A 15,708-nucleotide genomic window follows, 5' to 3' on the forward strand; every position below is an offset into this window, starting at 1 on the left:
TTGGGCCTTGACATAGGCGGCCCGAATCTATTCGAGCGTCATATCTCCGGAAGATATTTTTGAGGGAACTTTTTCAAGGGAAACCTAGTTAATGTCCCCACAAATGGCGCCAAACTGTTTATGCCAAATTTAGTCTAAGGGGAGACACTTGTCTTGGGTCAACACTAACTAAGAAATTGAATAACGAAAGCAAGAAAAGAGAGACACACAAGGAGACGGTGATGCAGAAAATTCAGGAATAGGGAGAAAAACCGCAGGTAGCAATGAGGTTACCAATCCACTAATATCCCTAATAATCTAAGTAAAAAAAAAAAAGAATGTTTTCCTTAATGAAAATACAATGATTGTTTAATGATTGCTAGAATAATAATGTTATATTGCTTGGATGCTTGAGTGCTTGAGTGAACGTGTCTTTTGCTTGGCATGGCCTCCTCTTTTTATAGCTTTTAGGGTAACTGATAGATTAGTTAGGAGAATCCTCGGAAAATAGGAGTTAGTTGTGGCCAACTTCTGCACGTCTTCCGCCCGTATGCAACAGCTTAATTGGTTGTTGATTGCTCCTTTGACCTGATCAAACCTCTTGACGGCGCTGAACCTTGGGTCTTGACCAACAATCTTAACCTAGCTTCTGGTCGTCTATCCCTTGTCGTCGGTCGCTTGAATCTACTCACGACCTTTTCAGGCGACACATCTTGACCTGCAGACACGACAGTACTGGGCGACACACCATGATCATACGACAAAGCAATTACGTCGATCGTTAGTACAAAAAGTGGGATAACATAAATTACGGGAAGCGTTTGTTTATTATTTTCTCTCAAATAAGAATATATGAAACTAACCAAATTAGCAAGCTAGCTAGGCGATTAATTAACGAGATGTTGTCACTAATGTTTAGTATTGAATTGGACATGTTGTTTACTATATAATATACTTACATATAAGGTGTGTCAAGGTGTATCTAATAATTTTCACAGACCCGTAGCAATTAAAAGGCACTAGCAGCTAAATAATCTAATTAATAAAGTGGACTATATGATTTAACCAGTTTAGTATGAAACAATTTTTTGTTCTATAATCATTTACGAATTTAATTAAATATATACCACTAATGTATCATATATAATTGTATAATTCAATGTTACATACTCGTATATCAACCAATTGAGGTTGGCATGAGTGGTTAAGGGCCTCTTGCTCCTTAACCAAGGTCTCGACATGGCCCGACGCAGCTGGAAGATGATAAATAGTTGATTGCTCGAATGGTGTATGCGCATGTATTTTTGATTTTTTCCATTACCAAGGCTCGAACCCGAGACCTTGGTTAAGGAACAAGAGACCCCTAACCACTCATGCCAACCTCAATTGATATGTATATATATATATATATATACTCTTAAAAAAAAAAACTAAATTTGCAATTCATATTACAATACTAATAAGAAGTACATATTTAAATATATTGGAAAAGAATCATGACATTTAATTGGAGAACATGCAAATTAAAAGCCAAAACATATACGGAGTATTAATCAAAGCGGAGTACTACTCCGTAACATTAATTAATACATACTAAACCACAGTAGCCAGAAAATTGAAAACACAAACACGTACTACGTAATAATTAACGTAATACTAAACCACACTTACACATTACTCGAGTTTTTAATTAATTAGTCTCGGCAATACTTAGAGAAAAAAACGACGATGGCTTGGTAGTTGGGAAATATGTTAATTGATCTCTCCTCACTAGAGTACTGCTTCCGTACCTTTTTAATTGCGTCACATATATCATTGATTTGGTTTGTTCTTTTATTGAACTTGCTCAGAAACTTTTTGAGGTTAGCTGCCCGTGATGCTTCTCCATTACCCCATATTTGCACAAACCTATTTGCGGCCGAAGAACTCAACTTCGACTCCGGGAAGAAGACTGCAGCATCAACAACTCCACTCATCATCACCAGCCCTATGATAACAAAGCATCCCACCATATTCTTCATTTTATCTTCTTCAATTCTTTGACTTTGTTTATTAATTAATTAATTAATTGTTTAGAGGTTAATGTGTATTTCATTAGCTAGATAAGTGTCTATATTTATAGAGGAATTAAGATATTACTACTTGAAATGAAACTAAAGGTGGTATTGTGGTAACTGGTAACTGGTAAGCTAAGTTGGTTTGGGAAAGTGTTGAGAAATTTTGGTTGCAACTTGCCAACTTGTATGCAAGTGAACAAGCATGGTACGAACTTATGCGGCAAGTGCAGCGAATTGAATGAGAAACAGCTAGAGGGCGGCTGAAAATACAATACGACCATCACGGGAAGCTAATAATACGGAGTACCTATTATGAGTCAAGTCCTTACAGAGAGTAATAAATAAATAAATAAATAAATAAATAGAAAAAAAAACAATGAGAAAAGTATTTTAATCAAATTAGAGAGAGAGTTTATTCTAGTGGTGGTTACTAGAGGAGTAGACACATTAAATAATTAGAAGGCGAGGTAGAAAATTTACTAAAAATGGAAGTCTAACTCCTAATAAAATACAGGCGGAAATGCTAAGTGTGACTCCTAAAAAAATATGAAGGGAGTAATTGTTAGGCGCGCTGAGACCGGCCGGAAAATGATTATTTCCCTTGTCTTATACTTCTGAGTTAGGAACGATCACACAATTATTATAGTCTCTGTCTTCCTACAAAAAAAATGTTTGGTCCCCACACCCTTACGCATTCAATTAAAAAGAATACTCCACTAATTCTTATCACATCAAATTTTCCTAAATAACAATTAATAACCAACTGCCTAACCACTTATCCCTAAAACTTTATGTAAATGTAAATATAAAGATTAATGTATGACTGATTGAGAATAATTTTTTTTTTTGTTAGAAATGATTTATTTATTTCTAAAGTATATGATAAATTGACTTTTAGTTAAGGTGGGAGGACTCGAGGAGTAGTTATTTGGAGGGAAAGGGACAAAAAAGTTTCCCTTTTACCAGGGCAGGCTAAAGGGAGGTCCAGCCGGATCTATAGTATTGGGCCACAAAATTTTGGGCCCTAAAAATAAATCATGTTGGTTAAACCCCCGAGAACAAATATTATATATTTAACAGCTGCATTGTTATGTATTATGTAATCTTTGTCCCAGTTGGTAAGGATTCATAAGTGTGGTAGCCGAGACCAGGGTTCAATTCTTCGCTTTTATTTAATCTTCGATGTATCAATAAAACAATACTAATACAATAACTATGTGTTTTTACATTAAATAATTGTCCGTAAAAATGGTAGGGGCCCAATATATGTATTTAACACATGGCCTCCAAATTACCAGAGACGGCCATGCCTTTCACGTGATAGATTTGGGTCATGATTGTTCAATTAATCAATTAGCTAACTCAGTCACTTATAAAAGATAACACTATTGAATACTGATCCAAAGAAGTGTATGTTAAAAAAAAAAAAATCCAAAGAAGTCAATGTAATATTCAAAATTAGTGTCATACATTCCTATTGAGCATTGTTATTGATGTGCAATATCGATCATATACCTAACCTTGTGAGCATTATTTCTCCCCTAGCTTTCTTTTCTTGGTTGCCTCTTCTGGTTCAGATTTTGGTTTAGTCGTTACACCACTCTTCTCAAGGCCTTCAAGTTTCCTTCTCTTTCATTTTCTCTATGGCTTTTGCTTTTGAAAGTCTTACAGCTACCTCTTTCTGCGTTTTCCTTTCAAGGTGATCTATAAATATGTAAATATCATGTCATATATCTATAGTAACAAAAAAGACATGAATAACGTAAGCTTTGATGTAAATAACATACATTACAATATAAATAACACAGACATTTTGTGGACATAACACATATTAAACATGAATCGGAAAAAAAAAATGTTTACATGTATTATAATCTAAATAACATAAAATTGTACGTAAATAATATAAACTGTAACAGAATTAACATAAGAATTTTAGTGGAATAACACAGATTAAGCATGAATTGTAAAATAACATATTAACATGTGTTATAATCTATAATAACATAAACTTCTACATAAATAGCATATACTGTAACAGAAATAACACAAGAATTTTACTACTCCCTCCATATTTATTTAAGGGATACATTTGGCCGGGCACGGGTATTAAGAAGAAGAATTGAATGAAATAAACTTACAAAGTAATAAAACAAGCGGGGTTTGGTAGATATTTTAATAAGTAAAACAAGTGGAGACCATGTCATTTTAAGAGGTGAGAGGTGGGGGTAGGGTGTAGATAGATTATTTAATTAGATGGTGGGGTTGATAAGTTACTAAAAATAGCAAGTGTATCTCTTAAATAAATACGACCGGAAAAGGCAAGTGTATCCCTTAAATAAATACGGAGGGAGTATAATAACACATGTTAAGCATGAATCGTAAAATATCATATTAACATGTATTACAATCTAAATAACATAAATCTCTACATAAATAACAAATACTGTAACAGAAATAACACAAGATCGAATTTTACAAAAATTGACGGAAATTAACGAAAATTACGAACTGAAATTATATGTAAAGTAACGTACTTATCTGTTGCAATTGTGTTAAATGTGTTGTTGATGTCGTTCAACAACTGTTGATTGATGGTGGTCGATGGCCTCATTTCATCATTTTGGAACTCTTTGATCCTTTCTTGTTGCTCTTCTTTAAGAATGCAATTGTCTCACCGTCTTTAAATTCACAACCAGAACTACAATTGTTGCGCAATTGTTCAATTAAAAAGGAAAAACTCAAAAAATTAAGGTTTATAAGTCAAAAAATTCAAAAGTATGAATGTAAACAAAAATTAGGAAGAAACTACAATATTTTTTTGAGAAATTAGTGTTACTCACCTTATGTTCCTCTTCAATTGCTTTTTTTCAGGATGCTTTTCAGGCTGGTTCCCTTCCATTTTTCTGAAAGTTGAAGAAATGTAAATGAAGAGGAGAGAGAAAGCTCACAAATCGCCATTTTGTTTATGTCACTCTATTATACATACTACTGAATCTAACAACCAAACCACATTATTTCTTGTTTTAGATGATATCCAAGCCTAATTGAATTGTCGAATACAAAGCTTTGGTTACTATCTTAATTCCAACCATGAAGATGAAATTGAAAAATAAGAGGACAGAGAAAGGGAATCTAATTTCCTTTGGTTTACTTCACTTTTTTATTATATTATGCACTTTTTTTTTTTGGCAGAAACTACGAACAGAAAAAACATTAACCCTGTCTCCTAGCATGACAAGCTAAATCATGCGCATTCCTTACCCTATTTCTATGACACTAGTTGTTGGACCGCGCGCTAGCGCGCGCGGTCCCCCAAGATATTAAAATCGATTTGCAAAATTAGTTGTATAATTAGGTTGCCTAATTGAGTGATTAAGAATTAATTTAACGAGCGTAGAATATAACTTAGTTACTAATCATAGTCACAATTGAATATAAATTGTGCTTGAAATATTGTGATTTTAGGTCAATGTTCAGTTTTTAAAAAATAGATTTAGTTTCATTCAAAATATGGTTACAATATCTAACACAATTAGTGATTAATTTATTAGCCAATATCTATAACTTTATACTAAAACATACACCAAGAATGAATCATTCTTGATGTAAATTTTCCCTTCAAAAATATTTTTCCTCTAAAAAATATCTACATTTTTTTTTTCCTATCCTTTTACATAAACTTCGTACGTATTATGTCCTTGATAATGTACCAAAAACATACTTTATAGTCTATACTTATATAGAGTCCTACTCTCCTAGAACAATTAGTTTTCTTTGCTCCGGAAATAGGAAACCTAGTACTCCGTATATATATGTTTTTTATTAACGTTAACATCATTCAAGCAGGACAAGGAGTTCATTAGCATGATAATGCAAAGAATTGAATGATATATTTTCGCCAAAAATTAAACTTTAACAAAAAATTTAAGAAAAAACTCTCTTTCATTTTTAATTTGCAAAGACAAGGTCTGTCTTTCGAGCAGTTTCAGATTACATGTCCTATTTGTTTCTTTGCCATCATCTTCTTGATTTAGATACATCAACTCAAAATGAGTAATATTCTTAAGCAAAAAACTGAATTTAGGTGATATGGTAGAATAGATGCCAATTAGGATGTAAAATGGAACATTGAAGGAGCCTTTCTCTGCCAGGTTCCCTAAGACCTTTCTCTGCACGCGTTCTCCCTCTCAACTGATTGATTTCACTCTGTATGCTTCCTACAATTCACAAAACATAACCAATAAATTATCAGTCGATATGCTTTTGACAAATGCAACATAATCCTGCAAGCTGCGCACTTACCAAAAACAAAAGCATCCTTATTGCCAAATCAATTCTAAAACCAGGATTCTTCTCAATCATCCCATATATTCATAGCGGAAATCCTGTCTGACAAAGAATCAACACCGAGAACAGAATGAACTGGCCATGACATTGGCACTATCAATTTCCTGTATGCACAAGTAGCAGAACCCATTAGGAAGACAAGTTCCTAAACTTTTTCCGTCTTGAACTACTAATTACATTAACAAGATTGCTTATATTTCTCAAAAAAGAAAAGACGGCTTATATTTGCATTTTTGAAAAGGGGGGATATTAGACATACCCTTGGAAAGATTTGTGTTTGCAACGATTCATGAAGTCCATGGTATATTTCCCAAACCAAGCATCAAGTTCCCTTGCAAGTGTAGGAATCTTGGAAGCTGGTAAGATGTCCCAAACTTTGATAACTTGAGTGTTCTTGAATTCTTCCATTAGGATATCAATGGACCAAGCAAGGTAAAATTTCCATCAACCGGGTATTGCTCCAACAATTCAGCTACTACGCCGTAAGCAGAAACCTGTTGCTTCCTTAGAGTTGGTACGCCACCCATCAGCTATTTTCTTCAGAACTTCCTGTACAACTTTCTTCTAGATGTTTATCCTTGCTGTCGATATCTCGAATCATCAGTGAAAATAACCTGCACAAAGAACAAAATTTACACCAAATTTTCCTGTGGAAAGGTAGATCACAGATGAATTTACATACCTTCCATCTTGCATTCTCGAGTTTCAGGGAATCAAAGTTGCATATAATAGTATTAGTATTAGCATAAGGAAACTTCCGATCATACCATATTAATTTCAGCTAATGTCAAAATAAAGTGTAAACTTAATCACAACCCAGAAATTGAAAACAGTTTCTGAAAAAGATTCTCTGAAATATATAAAGAACGCATCTTGTGGGATAAACACAAAGATTATCCATTAAAATCTTACAATCTCGTTGTGCAAACTACATGGTCATACACTCTTCAATAAATTACAAACAATATCAAACTTGACTATATGTCTTCCCCTTGGATTTCTTTTGGCGCATAGGCTAATCAAGCAGTAGGAAACTGAAAAAAAAAATTGTAAGATGTATATTGCGAGTTCAAGATAAAAAAACTGCCATACCCTCCTAGCCAATAAATGATTTCAAAGTCTTTCACATTTGTTCATTATGCAGCGTGATTCTCTCTTAAAAACTATATCAATTTCAAATAATACTTGCTAGTAACATTCAGTCTCATCTCAAGACAAACCTACTACAAGCAGTGGCAATGAAACCACTATCCTACAAACAAAATAAGAAAATGCATTATAGATATACTAAGGCCTATACTGCTTGGATCATTTTCAAGCTACTCAAAATTAGATATACTAAGGCCTATATTGCTTGGATCATTTTCAAGCTACTCAAAATTAAAGGTATTCATATATTTAAATCCCATATGTGAATATTTTTGATCAATGGTGAAGAAGATTTGTTGGTTGAAGGAAGCTGAGTAGCTCAATCGTAGTACAAAAGCATAATCACTCGGTCAATAAATGTTACAGAGGAGGAAAAAGTAAAGACTTCAGATCTTTTCATTAAAATGATACATGTGAAAGTAAACTGATGTTTTGTAATGCCGAGAAGCAATGGTGGAAAAACGGAAATGTATTTCTCAATAACTATGATTTTTGAATAGTGTAAATAACATGACATTTTTTAGATCTCTCTGTAATAATTATTCGAAATATAGACAAAAGAAAGAGATCTTTAAGAAAACAGATTTTGACAGGTTCAACGTTCAACTAACATCTATACTCTAATAATTATTGTGAAGGACGTGGAGAGAGAAGAAAGAAAATTACATTAGCCTTGGCCTCCACAGAAGTACCATGAGAAAGAAGCAGCTTAACAACTTCATTGCAGTCATTCTTCTCACGGCCATGTGTAATGGAGTCTCCCCAGACTGCAAAAAAGCACTGTAATGTTAGGGGTCAAAAAAAAAAGTCAACTGTTTGCTGCAACCTTATGCACAATTCACCAAAGTGCAAGCTCATACCATATTCCTTGCTTCCGGCTCAACCTTCTCCAATCCCATCCATTTCAGCAAAACTTCAACAATCTCAACATCATTGTAGCCAGCAGCAACACGAAGAGGAGTTTGCACCATCTGTAATTATAAGAAGTAACAAGTCACTCAACGGTTGCTGAAATCATAACTTTAAACTTTATGAAACAAATCGCATTCACTTTAGAATCACAGTAAACAAGGTCAATTCCCTAATATAGTCAAAGCCCATTAGGATGTCATCATTGATTAACAGTTTACTAAATTTAAAAGCAACTATTAGCCTCTATTGATGTAGCGTGATTCTGCGGCACATTTCTTTTGGAACTGGACAACCTGAAAGTGAAAGCATCATATACTTTGCTCTTGGCTTTGCCTAAGCTTAGTAACTTTACAGTACATCCGAAAAATGCACCTCAAAATTTCCTCACAAAGATTACATGGACAAGATTAAATATCTTCAACAAAAGACCCTAATTTCATAACCAATTTATCAAATTTTGTTCTCCATTGGGTCAATTTTCGAATGGCGGCGCATCAAATGATCCATTTTCTTTTCATATCCAACACAAAGTAACGCATATTGCAACTTCAGCTAAAAAATTATTTTAAAAACAACATAAATTGAAATGCTGATCCAATTTATTGAACATAAACCATAAACCCATCCCATAAATCACATCAAGAATCCTAATTTAGCACCGACATATTTTACATCATCAAAGAAAACAACAAGAACAAATATAACAGACATTTTTAACAAAAATCAAAGCAAGCGAAAAATGGCATTTTCGCTCCCAACTTTGAACTAAATAACCTAAGCCACCATATGAAACCTTTTACATGTTTTATAAGCTTAGTTTTAACATTTTAAGACACATTCAAATGTACTTATTCACATTTAATGCTTATTGGGTCGTTATAGATCCTATTTTGCCTAAAATGGCATTTTCTTGCCCAACTTTGAGCTAAGGAACCAAACTTATCATTTAAAACTGTTTACATGTTTTCTGTGGCACATTCAAGGTTTCTAAGACTCATTCTAATGTACTTATGCACATTTAAGGCTCATTTGGTCGATATAGGTCATATTTAAGCTAAACTAAGGCATTTTCGCTCCCATTTTTTAACTAAATGACCTAAGGGCCGATTTTAAACTTATTACATATTTTATAAGCCTAGTTTTAACTTTCTAAGACATATTCAAATGTATTTATTCACATTTAATGCTTATTGGGTCGTTATAGGTTCTATTTTGCCTAAAATGGCATTTTCTCGCCCAACTTTGAGCTAAGGAACCAAACTTATCATTTTAAACCATTTACATGTTTTATGTGTCACATTCAAGGTTTCTAAGACTCATTCTAATGTATTTATACATATTTTAGGCTCATTTGGTCGATATAGGTCATATTTAAACTAAACTAAGGCATTTTCGCTCCCAGTTTTTAACTAAATGACCTAGGGGATGATTTTAAACTTATTACATGTTTTATAAGCCTAGTGTTAACTTTCTAAGATATATTCAAATGTATTTATTCACATTAAAGGTTTATTTGATCGTTATAGGTTCTATTTTGCCTAAAATGGCATTTTCTCGCCCAACTTTGAGCTAAGGAACCAAACTTATCATTTTAAACCGTTTACATGTTTTATGTGTCACATTCAAGGTTTCTAAGACTCATTCTAATGTATTTATGCACATTTTAGGCTCATTTGGTCGATATAGGTCATATTTAAACTAAACTAAGGCATTTTCGCTCCCAGTTTTTAACTAAATGACCTAGGGGATGATTTTAAACTTATTACATGTTTTATAAGCCTAGTGTTAACTTTCTAAGATATATTCAAATGTATTTATTCACATTTAAGGTTTATTTGATCGTTATAGGTTCTATTTTGCCTAAAATGGCATTTTCTCGCCCAACTTTGAGCTAAGGAACCAAACTTATCATTTTAAACCGTTTACATGTTTTATGTGTCACATTCAAGGTTTCTAAGACTCATTCTAATGTATTTATGCACATTTTAGGCTCATTTGGTCGATATAGGTCATATTTAAACTAAACTAAGGCATTTTCGCTCCCATTTTTTAACTAAATGACCTAGGGGATGATTTTAAACTTATTACATGTTTTATAAGCCTAGTGTTAACTTTCTAAGACATATTCAAATGTATTTATTCACATTTAAGGTTTATTTGATCGTTATAGGTCATATTTTGCATAAAATGGCATTTTCTCGCCCAACTTTGAGCTAAGGAACCTAACTTATCATTTTAAACCGTTTACATGTTTTATGTGGCACATTCAAGGTTTCTAAGACTCATTCTAATATATTTATGCAAATTGCTTCCTGAATTGTTAAGAGTAATAAACCCCAAAGAATGATTTGAGATAATGGTGTCAAACCTTGAAAAAATCATGCTGAGGGCGTGACAGAACTGGTTTGTCCTTGTCAGCATTAAGAAGTCTCTTTTCAGTAGAACTCAACTGAAGATCCTCCGGATTTACCACCCCCGACAAGATTTTAAGTCATTCTCTGTAAGGAACCACTGATTTAAGCTTCTCAGATTCATTGTCTATCAGTCTGTGTATTAGGAAACGCTTTTCTTTAGGATAAACTGCAGTAAGTGTGAGTGTTTTAAGGAAAAAGTAGGTCAAAAAACAACTGAAACAAAGTACCTTGATGCTGTCTATGAAGTCTGATGGAATTTCTTGGTCGATTTTGTCAGATAGCTTGAAATACAGCACCAGACTTATGCCTTCACCATCGCTGTCACCCAGGAACATTGAAGGATTTATTATTGATTTTGAGGTAACTAATTGCATAGAAGACTTGCTGTATAAGGTAAAATATAAAAGAAGATGGGATTTTTTTGATGTAATGAGTAAATGAAGATGCTTATAAACAGATTGAACTTACTTGAAGAAAGTCTCCCCCCGGACCCTAAAAACGGAGGGTGAAATTGCAGACCAAGAGCCTGGTAATGCCTTCTCATCACCATTTGCACAGGGAATGAGCAATCCTGCTTGGGGACGTAACATGTGTGCACCTGACCACAGGTTTGACAGGTTGAGTATTTTTCCATCTACCACCCGTATGTAATAATCATGCAACAATTAGTAAAAAGGAAATCATGCCAAATATGAAAGTGTACTTTAAACAAACAAGAATGTTATGGATGATCCTGCTGACCTCCGAAAACACTGATAAAATCATCATCAGATTCAGATTCTAGTATGCTCACTGAATCAAACCATGCTTCTTCCTGGCAGACTCCTGCATACAGAAAAATATAATCCTTGATAAGACAATCAAGAATTCCTGACTCCAATCATGAAAGTGAAAAAGTACCATTTTCATCGATATGGTTCCAATGCACCTGAGTTAAATGGAAGGATTTATTAGAAACCTCAGATCTCCTGCAAGTAGTGGTGCCTCCCTTGTCAAAGTCAATTTGAACAAACTCGCTCACCGATATGGGGTAAAAACACCAGGACCTACTCAAAAAAGAAAAGGGAGTCAAGACAAACATTAACATCCGTAAACATAATTGTAACCAGTTTAGGAGACGTCGAGACTGCAAACTGTAGTAAAAAACAAAAATTATTCCCTTTATCCCAAAAGTTTATAATCTTAAGGGATGCTTTCTTTCTTCAACTATTATTAACAATTCAGTTCAATAAGGGGCAATTCAGGAAATTTTAGGCTCTTTTGACTCTCGTTTTAGGTTGGGAAAAGGTTTGGGGTAATCATAAAGAGAAAGACAGCTGAAATTTTGGGACACCCAGAAGGCCAGAATGCAGAAAGCTATGTAGATTGTTTACCTTTCTGCAATTGCAAGTTCACATGTAGGAGAGATGGCTTTTGCTTGACTGCTGAGAACAGCATGTGGAAGAACACGGATTATCTTTAGCACAATGCAGTCTTTACTGTTGTCATGCCACACAGAAGCTGAATAACAGCTTGCTGAAGAAAAAGTAGGAGCTTGATATACAACAGCATTACAGATTTACAAGTGGCAATTCCCAAGCCTTGACATATCCTACAAGGCCGGATATTGAGGATGAAGCAAATGATAAATTCCCAGCAGAGCCTGCAGAGGCGACGTCAAATAATTTGCAATAAAGCAAAACATACTTTGGCAAATGATAAGCATGAGTGCATGACACACACTGCCTCAATTAATTAATTACCAGAAACTCCAAAATAAATAAAGTTAACTCCTTTAACTTCATTCACATGCAGACATTAATTAATCCAGTAGAAAATTTGTAGCGGCAAAAGGAATTGATTAACCCACCGCCAAAATGAACTTCAGCACTAAATAACAAATTTCAGTAGAACAAAACAGAAACTGGAGAAATAGAACAACAACAGAATTACCACTACAAAACAGCAACAATAGACACCAACATCCACAACACAACACATTCAATCAAGACCTAATAATACCCTATTAAAACAAAATCAGGGAACATATAACCAGGCTTCTCTGTTTGTCCTTAGCATTCATCCCCTCATTAAAGGCTCGCTCATTCAGTCATTTTAACCTCTTGATAACTATCAGATTGATCCAACAAGAAATTTCATCCCCTCGACTCTACAAAAGGGTAAATTTCTCCCCGCTTAGTGATCAAAATTAGACATCACAAGACTCACAAGAACAAGACACTACAAACACGATTAAAACACAAAGTAATATAATAGCCCAGTTAAGGACCATGCAGCGGCTCCTATTCAATCAGAGACCAAAGCAGCGGCTCCTTTTCAATCAGAAGAATTGGTTCTGTATTTTGTAAAGGCTGAGTCATACGGAGTAGTTTATTTGCTTTATACGGAGTATCATCTTTAGTATTGCAAGATACAAGGATGTGACTGCTAGTACGAAATGTTATACAAGTTCAAAGCAGAGTCTGCTCAATTAAGATTTAATAGTTACATATGCCATTACTAAGTGACTATCAAGTTACTATGCTTCCCATATAAGAAAGGTAACAAATTACCAAAAGTGCGAAGGTTCTGTATTTTAACTCCAGAATATTCAAACAGCCTAAGAAACTACTCAAAATAAGGAACCACTTTGAATATTATGGAGTTAGCAACTACTCCAGATAAAAGTGAAAAGGTTCTGCATTTTAACTAATAATAATGGTTCAAACTAAAGAACAAACATGATAGGTTAAAGATGATCTTTCAGCGACTTCTTCCATTTTATAACAGAAAGATATTATCCATGCCATCTTATAAGCTACAATCCCCATGAAGTTGTATATAGAGTAATTTAAATAACTGAATTAAGAGGCCAAAAATTAAAAGCATAAATCTGCACCCGCTTTTCTATGATGCTAATAGCAAGCTTGTAAACAACATTAGTTAATGTTCCCATAAGCTGATATCTATCACCTTCAGACCCAAGATTAATACAAATCATTAACCTTAAAACTGATAATTAATTGACAATTCATATAAATTATAAATGTCACAAATTCAAATTACAATCTCAACCAAACCTTGACAAAGAATAATGCAAAATTTTGGTCAAAAACCTGAGAATAAGAAACTGGAATGGCAACTGGACAAGATTTTGGTGTCTTTACCCTACTGCACTGATATTTAGATAAGCAACTATTTACTTGTGTCTTTACCCTAAATATTGCAGTAAGCACTAACACGTCGAATGTTGAATAAGCATTACCTAACTTCCTATACACCATGAATTGGATTGCCTTCTTACTGGAATGATATGCAACCCCGCCTAACACGCATATCTTGCATACCACACCTAAAATTCCTCTAAAATAACCTAACCTCCTTTATTGATCCCATATTACAAAGCATATCACTATACAAAGATCAGATTTTCATAGCATATCATTATAAAGTGCAGATCAGAACCCCAGACATATCTTGTGGTTTTTACGATTTGTCAAATAAAACCCAAACCATCAAGACCTCAAAAACAAACCCCATATCAGAAAGATGTAAACATAAACAAAGAGACGATAGCAAAACCTATAATACCTGAACAAAAGCATGAGCATGGGTAACATCCAATGGCCTTTCCCTTCAAGACAGTATACATTCAAAGAAACAAAATAACAAAAACAAAAAACTGAATTAATCATAATTAAAACGATAATCAAAAAAAATTCTTAGATTACCAATTCTAGAATTCGAAATATTGTCACAACAAACTTTACGATCGAAAAAAAAAAATTGAGTAGTACCTAAAGCAATACATGGAAAAGCCCTTGGTTCTGGAATCGCAAGATTGTTCATCTCCTACGCATCCACATAAATTAACAGCTACAATCAAAAATAGAAAAAAGGCAACTGAAAATCAAAAATGAAGAAAATTGAACAAAAGTTGAATCAATTGAAATCAAAATGATCCGATTTAATCATAAAATTAACATATTCATGCAACAAAAACGCTAAATCAATTTGCCAATTCAATTAAAAACCCTAATTCAGCAATTACAACCGAAAATAGAACCCTAATGTAACAAAACCAGAGAAGATAGAATTATACCAGGGAGGAAGAAGACGAAGTGAGAGTGTTGATTGCAAGCTGGAGGAGGAGAGAAAACTCCGGCAATCGCAATCCATAGCACATTCTTTTCTTCAATTTCTGATCTTCACATCCGTAGAAGACAGAATAATCTGGAAAGTACGTGGAGATAAAAAAAAATGGAAGAAAATGAAGAGGAGAGATCGAAGAAAATTAAGAGGAGAGAGCACCGGCATATTCACAGAGGAAAGAGAAAGGGTGAAGAAAGAGGGAGCAACTCATCAGGAGTTCTGGGAAACCCGCACAAGAACAAAGAGGAAGGGAAGTAGTGGAGGTGAAGACTGAAGAGGGAGAGATGGCACAAGATCAACGGTGGATGAAGAAGCGACGTGGCATAAGCTGGACAGAAGGGCAATGAGTAATAAAGACATATGAGTGGGGGCAAAAATGGCAGAACACTATTGCTGCAATAGTAACTCCAAGTTTACATGTTTTAAAGTGTTAGGATTTTACAATAATACAATTTTGAATTTTCACAGCTAAACACCTAATTTCACTACAGATTGTTGCAACCTTTATCTTACAGCACGAGTAGTCCTTTAAGGCCTTGATACTATTAGAACAATCTGTATAGATAGTAACGGATTGTATATGGGACTCCACCACCTTTTTCATGCCTGCTAAAATAGCTTTCATCTCTGCTTGTCCAGCATTTCTAGCTTTCACCCTATAAGCATCTGATGTAACCCTTCTTCCATCTACTTCCAGAGTCCATCCTATAGCTGCT

The 15,708-nt window shown here is 34.1% G+C and overlaps 1 protein-coding gene and 1 long non-coding RNA gene across 3 annotated transcripts; both read right to left on the bottom strand.

Annotated features, from left to right (window-relative positions):
- Positions 1-217: 217 nt before the first annotated feature.
- LOC110780235 (uncharacterized) lies at positions 218-5,257 on the bottom strand. 2 transcript variants are annotated; one of them, XR_008930094.1, is made up of 4 exons: positions 4,880-5,257; positions 4,574-4,737; positions 3,557-3,740; positions 218-714 (listed from the first exon to the last, which is right to left on the bottom strand). It is a non-coding gene; the product is annotated as an uncharacterized lncRNA (long non-coding RNA). The 2 variants fall into 2 exon arrangements; XR_002531402.2 differs by lacking the exon at positions 218-714 and having other exon boundaries at positions 3,407-3,740; positions 4,880-5,253.
- Positions 5,258-6,815: 1,558 nt separating this feature from the next.
- Positions 6,816-15,235, bottom strand: LOC130469864 (uncharacterized). Its single transcript, XM_056839381.1, has 11 exons — positions 14,943-15,235; positions 14,638-14,716; positions 14,432-14,474; positions 12,235-12,503; positions 11,762-11,907; positions 11,603-11,686; positions 11,330-11,495; positions 11,089-11,179; positions 8,396-8,506; positions 8,202-8,302; positions 6,816-7,000 (listed from the first exon to the last, which is right to left on the bottom strand). Exons 7-11 carry the CDS (start codon positions 11,449-11,451, stop codon positions 6,913-6,915), a joined length of 513 nt encoding a protein of 170 aa, XP_056695359.1. The 5' UTR covers positions 11,452-11,495; positions 11,603-11,686; positions 11,762-11,907; positions 12,235-12,503; positions 14,432-14,474; positions 14,638-14,716; positions 14,943-15,235; the 3' UTR covers positions 6,816-6,912.
- Positions 15,236-15,708: the final 473 nt, after the last annotated feature.

The sequence above is a fragment of the Spinacia oleracea genome, chromosome 1 (genome assembly GCF_020520425.1).
Source record: "Spinacia oleracea cultivar Varoflay chromosome 1, BTI_SOV_V1, whole genome shotgun sequence".
NCBI classification, from domain to species: domain Eukaryota; kingdom Viridiplantae; phylum Streptophyta; class Magnoliopsida; order Caryophyllales; family Amaranthaceae; genus Spinacia; species Spinacia oleracea.